This window comes from Oncorhynchus nerka, linkage group LG14 (assembly GCF_034236695.1).
Source record: "Oncorhynchus nerka isolate Pitt River linkage group LG14, Oner_Uvic_2.0, whole genome shotgun sequence".
Classification (NCBI taxonomy): domain Eukaryota; kingdom Metazoa; phylum Chordata; class Actinopteri; order Salmoniformes; family Salmonidae; genus Oncorhynchus; species Oncorhynchus nerka.
In genome coordinates, this window is record NC_088409.1 from 80,845,064 (window position 1) to 80,856,551 (window position 11,488).

The window sequence follows — 11,488 nt, forward strand, 5'->3', positions numbered from 1 at the left end:
CCAATGTCTCCATATTGAGTGGGGGAGAGGTGAAGTTTGAGTTGGCTACTTATAACTTTATGTTACAAACACGCTCTTCTGGGTCTGACATGTCATTGCTGGGTGAGAACACACCACTCCCTTGGGTGTGCATTAACAAAAATGAGTAAAGGCAATTAAGCACATTTTTTAAATAGGGCACCCACCACCTATCACATACACAAAGCTAAATTAAATACATGAACCATTTTAAATCACAAATGGTGGCTAACAGTTATAAGACAGTTATTTTTAACCGTTAAATAACAAGGACTTTTCGATGTTGCGTGACATATTCTTTGTCACTTCCTGTTGACAGCAGGCTACTAATATAGTAGTAGTATTAAACACTTGCAAGTTGTCACTTTCTGCGTTGTTTTTTCCCGAATCGAGTTTCACTGTCGGGAGGGCGGAGTTCAACTCACCAAAACCCTCCATATTATAATCTAAGTGTCAGACAGAATCTTTACCTTTGGGACAAACATCGAAGGAGACCTTGTGCCTTGCTATTCACTCTTCTGGTAACTCGAGAGGCTGGTGTTGTATTTGTATTGAGTTACTAACCGGAGACGTTGTATGCGCAAATAACGTTTTTGGACCGTTTTAAATCCCAACTATTCAAGTAAGGATCTACTATCTCCACATGGAGACGCGGTATACACTTTAAAAATGTATATAGGATATGGCAATGTAACTATGTTTCAGGCTAGCCTACGTATTATGTTCTTTGTATAGTTAGTTAGAGAGAGATGAGTGATGTGAGGCTACATTGTTGCCAGCCAGGATGGATTCAACTTCTAGTGCGACTCTTCAAAGTGGATGTATTCTAAATAGCTACTTTGTAAACAATGATCATTATTGGTCAACACTTGGGTCATATCCTCATTCTCTCGACTTCACGGTTACTGTACTGTTAGCAAAGCCTACACCCATTTCCATAACTGAAATGCAGAATTATACTTGTTTTTTGTTTCAGTCATGGATAGTGTTTCTCAAAGTAAATGACAAGGTGATTTAGTAGGCTGCTTGTCATCTCATTTCTTTAATCAAATTTCCAGACTAGCATCCTTCATTTTTGTAACCAATTGTTTTGAATAGCCTACAGTAAGGCAGGCTTTAGCCTACATTTTCCTAGCCAACATACACAGCTCTGAAGGAGTTTACAGTGTGTACATGTCTGAACTGGAGTTAGTTTAATTAACTTGTGGAGGAGAGGCAGGGGTGTGTTGTCACCACCCTTAAATTCCTCTGCTGCAGGAGGCTATGACTGAGTGACTGAGACAAGATTTGGCTTGGTGTTGGGTTATCTTCTCCTGTATCTGTCAGTAGCCTACTTTTTTTTCACTAACAGTTTCAGAATAAAGTAACTGTGAAGAGGATTAAAGATCCTAAGGAACATCAGAGAATTCCAAAGATTAGCATGGTAACTTAGTTGATATACTGTAGGCCATTGTGCAGAGACAAACTCTTTACAATTGTTTTAATTATGTTTATTTAACCTATATTTAATTAGGCAAGTCAGTTAAGAACAAATTCTTATTTACAATGACAGTCTACCCTGGCCAAACCCTAACCTGGACAATGCTGGGCCAATTGTGCACCGCCCTATGGGATTTCCAATCACGGCCGGTTGTGATACAGCCGGGAATCAAACCAGGGTCTGTAGTGATACCTCTAGCACTGAGATGTAGTGCCTTAGACCACTATTTTTTAATAATATAATTAACCCACCACATCTGTTTCTCATTCTGCACTGAGACAATGGCTGTCTGGGTTTTATTGCAAGCTGTTGCATAATTGAATTCATAAAGCCAGTATTTCCACAGGAAGGAGGCTAGAGCTAATGTGGTCTCCTAAAAATGTTATCTGACTTTATATGAACTATAGAGAGACTGGCAATAAGGTGCCAATAACAGGATAAGTAGTGCACTACTTGGTGCTGGTCTTGGGGCCTGACAGTGTCTATTAGTCATGTTTAGACAGCATGGCTAACACTTCACTTGACAATGGTGATACTGAAGCCAGTGCCATAGGGGCACAGGACCTTGTAGCTCCTGTCAAAACCATAAGGAAGAAGGACATGCTAGACTGCTCTCTGTTTGGATTGTGGTGAACAACAGTGAGTCATAATCCTACATGCAAATGACTTCCATTACTCTCTCTCCCCCTCTTCCAGGTGGGTCAATCAATCAGTGAGTGAGACCTGAGATGGGCCTCCCCTCGTTACTGTGCATGTGTGTGCTGGTGACCCTGGGTGGCCACCGGGGGGTGATCTCCCAGGCCCCCTCCACCCCATCCTATGGCGAACGTGGCTCCGACCTGGGTCTCCAGGTGTTCCAGCAGGTGGCCCGCTCCAGACCCCAGGAGAACGTGGTGCTCTCCCCCCATGGCGTGGCATCCATCCTGGGTATGCTGCTGCCAGGCGCCCACGGAGAGACCCGCAGGCAGCTCCTCACAGCACTCCGCTACAAGAAGAATGGTAAAACTCCCTTAATACTAGTCCTTTCATAGCCTCATCCAGTGTCTCTTATTAAAGGATTACTGTGAGATTCTGGCAATTAAGCCACTTTTCTACTTGCCCACAGTCCGATGAACTCATGGATACCATTTTTATGTCTCTGCGTGGTAGTTTTGTGAGCCAATGCTAACTAGTTTAACGCAATGACTGGAAGTCTACAGGTACACGAGCGTATGCTACTGTACCTGTTTACTTCCAGTCATACTCCTTCCCCGAGGAACGACACTGTTTTCAGAGAATCACAACATATTGCATTAAAATTCCCCAATTCTTCTTTCCAGGCCCTTATAAGATGTTGAAAAAGCTCCACAAGATGCTGACGGCCAAGTCCAACCAGGACATCGTGACTATCGCCAACGCTATGTTCTCCCAACAGGGCTTCCCTATGGAGGAGGCTTTCATGTCCTCCAACAGGGCCAACTTCCAGTGTGAGAGCCGGACCTTGGATTTCACTGAAACCCAGGCGGCTGCAGCCACAATCAACATCTGGGTCAACAACCAGACCAAAGGTGAGACTCCAAATGGATTCAAAGTTACTGTTGGACAGTCAATTAAAACATGACCATAAATCTCTAATGGTATGTAATTAAGCTACATTCATGTAGAACCAGATTTTATTTAACTAGGTATTGTGATGATTTTACATTAAATAGAAGTCACTAACTTGAAGGTTTATTTTGGTCAGTGTGTCACTGGTGTTGGAATGATACATTTTTCTGACTGTTGTGTTCTCATTTACAGGCCACATCCCCACTCTGGTCAAGGCAGACATGTTGGATGGCGCTTTGACCCGCCTGGTGGCCGTCAACGCCATCTACTTTAAAGGCCTATGGAAGTCCCGCTTCCAGACAGAAAACACCAAGATGAGAACCTTCAACGCAGGAGATGGCAATTCATACAAGGTCCCCATGATGTCCCAGCTGTCGGTCTTCAAAATTGGTGAGTTCTGCTCTGAGACCTAAGACACTCTGAACCCTTCTGTCCTGCTCACTGGGCTAATATTCTGTCCTGCTCACTGGGCTAATATTCTGTCCTGCTCACTGGGCTAATATTCTGTCCTGCTCACTGGGCTAATATTCTGTGCTGCTCACTGGGCTAATATTCTGACCTGCTCACTGGGCTAATATTCTGACCTGCTCACTGGGCTAATATTCTGACCTGCTCACTGGGCTAATATTCTGACCTGCTCACTGGGCTAATATTCTGACCTGCTCACTGGGCAATATTCTGACCTGCTCACTGCTAACCTGCTCACTGGGCTATATTCTGACCTGCTCACTGGGCTAATATTCTGACCTGCTCACTGGGCTAATATTCTGTCCTGCTCACTGGGCTAATATTCTGTCCTGCTCACTGGGCTAATATTCTGACCTGCTCACTGGGCTAATATTCTGACCTGCTCACTGGGCTAATATTCTGACCTGCTCACTGGGCTAATATTCTGACCTGCTCACTGGGCTAATATTCTGACCTGCTCACTGGGCTAATATTCTGTCCTGCTCACTGGGCTAATATTCTGACCTGCTCACTGGGCTAATATTCTGACCTGCTCACTGGGCTAATATTCTGACCTGCTCACTGGGCTAATATTCTGACCTGCTCACTGGGCTAATATTCTGACCTGTGTGTGAAATGATATACTGTCTGCTGTAGACCACATAATTCCATCTTGACTGTAGTTTAGCCATTTATGTGACGTGAGTTTGTCATGTCGGCCTAAGAGTAGTCGAGTTGGGTATTTATCAATGCCTTACAGTTTTAGCACAGAATAGCTACTCTCTGGACGGTCTAGGATTATTTCCCCGACGTACCTAGTTAATTTCTGAGAATAAATTGGGAAAACCTCTTGAATAAAATTACTGCAGTAAAACATTGCTCTTGGGAATCATTTCCATCCTCTATTTACAGAGAAAATGTTACAGAACAACACATTTAACACATTAGGCAAGTATACTTCTCAGACAAAAATGACACATTAAATCACTTTTGATATTTGTGAATAATGGGAAACATTGTTGCTTTATGACAACATGTGGAGTTCAGCTTTGATGACTTGTTTTATGGCTGTTTCACAGTATGACTGTATATAGTCCTGTCAATGATTGTGTTGTTGGATCGGTATCACTGTGGTTTTGGCGTCTTTGTCTAGCCACATCCCACCACAGATTTTTCTGGGAACCAACAAACTCCATCCTTCTCATTATGCAACTAAAGCCAAACTAGACTAGAAAACAAACATATTAATGTCACTATAGATAAGAGATATAGTATTTATTCACAAGATGACTATCCTCAAAGGTGTTGATTAATGTCAGAATTTCAGGTGGACCATGAATACAGTAACACTTCTTAGCCTACTGTATGGATACCCCTCACCCCTGACCCCTCATCTCCTAGGTCTGGCCAGCACACCCCAAGGGCTGAATTATAAGGTCATCGAACTACCGTATCACGGCAACAGCATAAGCATGCTGATCGCCCTGCCATCGGAGGAGGACACGCCCCTAGGTGATGTCATCGCTCACATCAGCACAGCCACGGTACAGAGCTGGACCAAGCTGTTGCACCAGAGGAAGGTCCGCCTGCTGCTGCCCAAGTAAGACCCAAACACAACCCACTCACTGGTTCAAAAACCCTTACCCAGAATCCTGTACAGGAGGGTGCAATTTTTACATTTACATTTAAGTCATTTAGCAGACGCTCTTATCCAGAGCGACTTACAAATTGGTGCTTTCACCTTATGACATCCAGCAATGTTCTAAACACATTGCAGGTAAAAAATATATTGTATAGAGCTGACGTTATTGCCCACTACATGACAGAGAAGCGTGTCTGTAATGTTGCATCCCAATGACCAGGTAACTTCCAGGTATTGTTGCAGGGTCAGGTCAAAGACAAGACACACCCACTCCTAGCTCTTTTATTGGCAGGAAGCACTTCCTGTCACCTGCTAACACTCATCAAATGTCACACATAAATGACTAACTCCTAGGTACAACATTGTGCAATCTTTCTATTTGTTATGTGTATGAAAAGTCTTCACTAATTGTTGAAGGAAAGGCTCATTGTGTGTGTGTGTGTGTGTAGGTTTACTGCTGAGGCCGAAGTGGACCTGCAAGCCTCCCTCTCAGCCCTGGGGATAACGATCCTATTTGATGAGGGCAAAGCCGACTTCAGACACCTCAGTGAGTGGCACTGGGATCATAAATCAAATATCACATAGAACTGTAATGTCTTCTTTCTGACAGTGTATCAATCATTGGTCTGTCTGACTTGACACAACAATGACTGGAGCTAATATATGAAAGGATTGTGGACTGTTTACTGCAGTGAGATCTCCAAATAGCCATGATTCATGACTAACTGTCTGGTGTGAAGTGCCGATAAAGCATAAGATGTTCTTTACTACTAACATCTTCTGCAGGCTTCCTTAAATAATGGATCAGAATTAGTGTGCATAATAATTGGGTTGTCCTTTAGCGCCACCTAGTGAGACATTGTTTTTAATCAATGGAACTTTACAGCACTAATATTTTGTCATCCAACTTTTCCCTTAGGTACAGAGCCTGTGTATATATCTAAAGCTCTACAGAAAGCCAAGATTGAGATCAATGAGGATGGAACTAAAGCAGCAGCTGTTACGAGTGAGTGGTTGTTGGTTTAGTCATTTTTGTTTCTGTTTGTATTTAGTTTAGTGTGTGTGAATTGGATTTTGATTCTGTGTGGATATTCTCTCTGAATATTAGAGATCAGGCAGTTTGAAGACTTAAGTGTTTTCATTTGTATTTCTAATTTTTCTCCAGCTGCCATCTTAATGGCCAGGTCTTCTCCACCTTGGATCATCGTAGACCGACCCTTCCTCTTCCTCATTCGGCACAACCCAACAGGTACATCATGCTGTCTCTCTGTCAATCTCTCATTTTTCTATTACTTTTTGAAGCCATTAGAGTATATTCTAAAGACTGGCATCCTCTTTGGCAAAGATCACTAGTTGTTGTGTAATTGACATGACATAAATCGGGACGCATGTCAGGTCAAATTCTGATCTCTGGTCATATTCTGTCTTTGTTTTTCTTTCTTATTGATATGTTGACTATGTTAATTTTCTTCTATTTTCTGTAGAATGACTTGTTTCCTTGGTCCTCAGGTACAATCCTCTTCATCGGCCAGGTCAATCAGCCTTGAGCCTTTCCTGCCTGCAGATATCCCTTTCACTGGAATGTGCCTTCCGAGCTTCAAAATAATACATTTTTAATTTACACAGCACACACTTCCTTGCTCACATGCAAGCACACCTATACCACACTTCCACACAAACAACATACACACTGTCATACTCAAAGACTTGTATTTGTGGACATATTATGATGCTATTTCTTTTAAATGTTTGCATTTGATTTGACTTTTATTATGGTCCATAATAGTGTTCTGCCAATGAGACATTCCATTGTTTCAATTATCCTTTCTAGATGATTTGCTACCTTTTTTTTTAAATGACCCTGAATGTCAAATGTGTATATTAAATGGAGTACATTTCATTTTGAATTCATGTTATTGGTGATTTTGCATGTTCAATTTAAGATTGGAAAGTTACACTCCAAGTCACTGACTTAATTTAGCCACTCAAACCCATGTTTTGATAGGCATTAAACTCTGTTTGTTTCCAATACTTTTTATTTTTTAAATAAACATCCTTTCTGTTGTCTCAATCAAATATACAAAACTATATTTTTACTTTCTATAAAGTAAATTCATATTATGTAAAGGGTACCTTCTATTATTGAAAAGTACCTTTTGATGTGCATTCGACTGGGAGATTCTCATTTGCGAAAAAGACAGTATTCTCCTCGACTCCTTCATCCCCTCTCCTCCGTGACCTGGAAACGACTCAAGTGATCTAGTGGTTGAGGAGAGTGTCAATTAATTAGTAGGCGAATGGAGGAGTATCCTCGCCTCATTCTGCCAATGAAGCACAAGAGTCATGTGAACTAAAGTTTTGTGAGCATGGACAGGATAGAGATAGGCAGACTATTAAATTGAGATAAGATGGGTATTGAAGAAAGGCCATCTTTGTGTGTGTTCCCGAAAGCAGTATAGCGGACGAAGGCACGGCATGAGCATGAACAGATAGACGTGATTATGGACAGCGAGGAAGAAGGAGAAGATGTTGAAGTACAAAATGTATCCTTCTGTCTCTGATGGCTCAGAAATTGAACCTGACTGAGTGAGAATGAATTACCTGTGGTGACAGGTGTGGTGAAGACCTCTGAGTCCGAGCCTTACCGGGGTGGCGTTGAGGTGGATAAAATAAAAAATTCCCTGTGTCTGTGACGCCCACAGTTTGGTGTGACACAGACCCGGTGTTGAAACTGAGAAGACATTGTCCTTTTGAGATTTGAAGCAGCCTTTACCTGATAAAGTCATGTTAGGATATGTCAGTTATCCCGAGAGCATTTGTGCCGAACCCACTAAGGTGTTTCAGATGCCAAGCTTATGGTCATGTTGAAACAGTGTGTAGGAGGGAGATTCCAAGATGTGAGAAGTGTGTATGAGGGCATGGGACAAAGGAATGTGCAGTATCTGTGGAAAAACTTTGTCAATTGTGGGGGTGCCCATGTTGCTGGGGATCAGAAGTGCCCGGTGCGAGAAACGGGTTGAGGTTGCCAGGGTCAGAGTAGAACAGAAGGTGTTGTATGCTGAGGCAGTGAAGAGAGAAGAGGATGATGGGTCAAGGGTAGGCCTAGGCTGATACATAGTGATACAAATTTGTGCTTCAGTAAGGTTGGCATCTGAGCATTCATTACCATGGTTATCAACTGTACCGCAGAAATGGAAGGTAAATCATATAAAATATGTTGTGGTGGCAGTTGCAGAGAAGAACTTGGGTGTACAAGTTTTTACTGCAGAAGAGTTACAAGGTGTGTTGAACGAAAGAGTCCTGTCCTTTCAAGCCATTGGCCTGGTGTAGGATCAGTTAGGGTCAAAGTAGTGGAATGGGGTGGTGATTTTTATTTGATTAAATAGTGGTCTACAGATGGAAGGATAGTTGGTATGAAATAGTGGTATAGAGGTGGAGGGTTAGTTGGTATGAAATAGTGGTATAGAGGTGGAGGGTTAGTTGGTGGTGTTTAATACTGGTATAGAGGTGGAGGGTTAGTTGGTGGTGTTTAATACTGGTATAGAGGTGGAGGGTTAGTTGGTGGTGTTTAATAGTGGTATAGAGGTGGAGGGTTAGTTGGTGGTGTTTAATAGTGGTATAGAGGTGGAGGGTTAGTTGGTGGTGTTTAATACTGGTATAGAGGTGGAGGGTTAGTTGGTGGTGTTTAATACTGGTATAGAGGTGGAGGGTTAGTTGGTATGAAATAGTGGTATAGAGGTGGAGGGTTAGTTGGTATGAAATAGTGGTATAGAGGTGGAGGGTTAGTTGGTATGAAATAGTGGTATAGAGGTGGAGGGTTAGTTGGTGGTGTTTAATACTGGTATAGAGGTGGAGGGTTAGTTGGTGGTGTTTAATAGTGGTATAGAGGTGGAGGGTTAGTTGGTGGTGTTTAATAGTGGTATAGAGGTGGAGGGTTAGTTGGTGGTGTTTAATACTGGTATAGAGGTGGAGGGTTAGTTGGTATGAAATAGTGGTATAGAGGTGGAGGGTTAGTTGGTATGAAATAGTGGTATAGAGGTGGAGGGTTAGTTGGTATGAAATAGTGGTATAGAGGTGGATGGTTAGTTGGTATGAAATAGTGGTATAGAGGTGGAGGGTTAGTTGGTGGTATAGAGGTGGAGTCGTTAGTTGGTGGTGTTTAATACTGGTATAGAGGGGGAGGGTTAGTTGGTGGTGTTTAATACTGGTATAGAGGTGGACGGTTAGTTGGTGGTGTTTAATAGTGGTATAGAGGTGGAGGGTTAGTTGGTGGTGTTTAATACTGGTATAGAGGTGGAGGGTTAGTTGGTGGTGTTTAATAGTGGTATAGAGGTGGAGGGTTAGTTGGTATGAAATAGTGGTATAGATAGTTGGTATGAAATAGTGGTATAGAGGTGGATGGTTAGTTGGTATGAAATAGTGGTATAAATAGTTAGTTGGTGGTATAGAGGTGGATGGTTAGTTGGTATGAAATAGTGGTATAGAGGTGGATTAGTTTAGTTGTGTTTAATAGTGGTATAGAGGTGGAGTCGTTAGTTGGTGGTGTTTAATAGTGGTATAGAGGGGGAGGGTTAGTTGGTGGTGTTTAATACTGGTATAGAGGTGGAGGGTTAGTTGGTGGTGTTTAATAGTGGTATAGAGGTGGAGGGTTAGTTGGTGGTGTTTAATACTGGTATAGAGGTGGAGGGTTAGTTGGTGGTGTTTAATAGTGGTATAGAGGTGGAGGGTTAGTTGGTGGTGTTTAATAGTGGTATAGAGGTGGAGGGTTAGTTGGTGGTGTTTAATAGTGGTATAGAGGTGGAGGGTTAGTTGGTGGTGTTTAATAGTGGTATAGAGGTGGAGGGTTAGTTGGTGGTGTTTAATACTGGTATAGAGGTGGAGGGTTAGTTGGTGGTGTTTAATAGTGGTATAGAGGTGGAGGGTTAGTTGGTGGTGTTTAATACTGGTATAGAGGTGGAGGGTTAGTTGGTGGTGTTTAATAGTGGTATAGAGGTGGAGGGTTAGTTGGTGGTGTTTAATAGTGGTATAGAGGTGGAGGGTTAGTTGGTGGTGTTTAATAGTGGTATAGAGGTGGAGGGTTAGTTGGTGGTGTTTAATAGTGGTATAGAGGTGGAGGGTTAGTTGGTGGTGTTTAATAGTGGTATAGAGGTGGAGGGTTAGTTGGTGGTGTTTAATAGTGGTATAGAGGTGGAGGGTTAGTTGGTGGTGTTTAATAGTGGTATAGAGGTGGAGGGTTAGTTGGTGGTGTTTAATAGTGGTATAGAGGTGGAGGGTTAGTTGGTGGTGTTTAATACTGGTATAGAGGTGGAGGGTTAGTTGGTGGTGTTTAATAGTGGTATAGAGGTGGAGGGTTAGTTGGTGGTGTTTAATAGTGGTATAGAGTGGAGGGTTTTTGGTAGTTGGTGGTGTTTAATAGTGGTATAGAGGTGGAGGGTTAGTTGGTGGTGTTTAATAGTGGTATAGAGGTGGAGGGTTAGTTGGTGGAATAGTGGTATAGAGTGGAGGGTTAGTTGGTGGTGTTTAATAGTGGTATAGAGGTGGAGGGTTAGTTGGTGGTGTTTAATACTGGTATAGAGGTGGAGGGTTAGTTGGTGGTGTTTAATACTGGTATAGAGGTGGAGGGTTAGTTGGTGGTGTTTAATAGTGGTATAGAGGTGGAGGGTTAGTTGGTGGTGTTTAATAGTGGTATAGAGGTGGAGGGTTAGTTGGTGGTGTTTAATAGTGGTATAGAGGTGGAGGGTTAGTTGGTGGTGTTTAATACTGGTATAGAGGTGGAGGGTTAGTTGGTGGTGTTTAATAGATAGAGGTGGAGGGTTAGTTGGTGGTGTTTAATAGTGGTATAGAGGTGGAGGGTTAGTTGGTGGTGTTTAATACTGGTATAGAGGTGGAGGGTTAGTTGGTGGTGTTTAATACTGGTATAGAGGTGGAGGGTTAGTTGGTGGTGTTTAATACTGGTATAGAGGTGGAGGGTTAGTTGGTGGTGTTTAATACTGGTATAGAGGTGGAGGGTTAGTTGGTGGTGTTTAATAGTGGTATAGAGGTGGAGGGTTAGTTGGTGGTGTTTAATACTGGTATAGAGGTGGAGGGTTAGTTGGTGGTGTTTAATAGTGGTATAGAGGTGGAGGGTTAGTTGGTGGTGTTTAATAGTGGTATAGAGGTGGAGGGTTAGTTGGTGGTGTTTAATAGTGGTATAGAGGTGGAGGGTTAGTTGGTGGTGTTTAATAGTGGTATAGAGGTGGAGGGTTAGTTGGTGGTGTTTAATAGTGGTATAGAGGTGGAGGGTTAGTTGGTGGTGTTTAATAGTGGTATAGAGG

The 11,488-nt window shown here is 42.5% G+C and overlaps 1 protein-coding gene across 2 annotated transcripts; it reads left to right on the forward strand.

Moving 5' to 3' along the window:
• Positions 1-451: 451 nt before the first annotated feature.
• LOC115141959 (glia-derived nexin-like) lies at positions 452-7,081 on the forward strand. 2 transcript variants are annotated; one of them, XM_029681392.2, is made up of 9 exons: positions 452-539; positions 2,195-2,497; positions 2,818-3,045; positions 3,278-3,475; positions 4,934-5,132; positions 5,624-5,721; positions 6,094-6,180; positions 6,340-6,423; positions 6,684-7,081. In XM_029681392.2, exons 2-9 carry the CDS (start codon positions 2,227-2,229, stop codon positions 6,719-6,721), a joined length of 1,203 nt encoding a protein of 400 aa, XP_029537252.1. In that variant the 5' UTR covers positions 452-539; positions 2,195-2,226; the 3' UTR covers positions 6,722-7,081. The 2 variants fall into 2 exon arrangements, with proteins under 2 accessions (XP_029537252.1, XP_029537251.1); XM_029681391.2 differs by having other exon boundaries at positions 497-640.
• Positions 7,082-11,488: the final 4,407 nt, after the last annotated feature.

What these genes read in the sequence shown, in the direction of transcription:
- LOC115141959 (XM_029681392.2), top strand. Translation starts at nt 2,227, where the DNA reads ATGGGCCTCCCCTCGTTACTGTGCATGTGTGTGCTGGTGACCCTGGGT. An exon ending in GTCCGCCTGCTGCTGCCCAA is followed by an intron (nt 5,133 to 5,623) that starts GTAAGACCCAAA and finishes GTGTGTGTGTAG; the next exon opens with GTTTACTGCTGAGGCCGAAG. An exon ending in CATTCGGCACAACCCAACAG is followed by an intron (nt 6,424 to 6,683) that starts GTACATCATGCT and finishes CTTGGTCCTCAG; the next exon opens with GTACAATCCTCTTCATCGGC.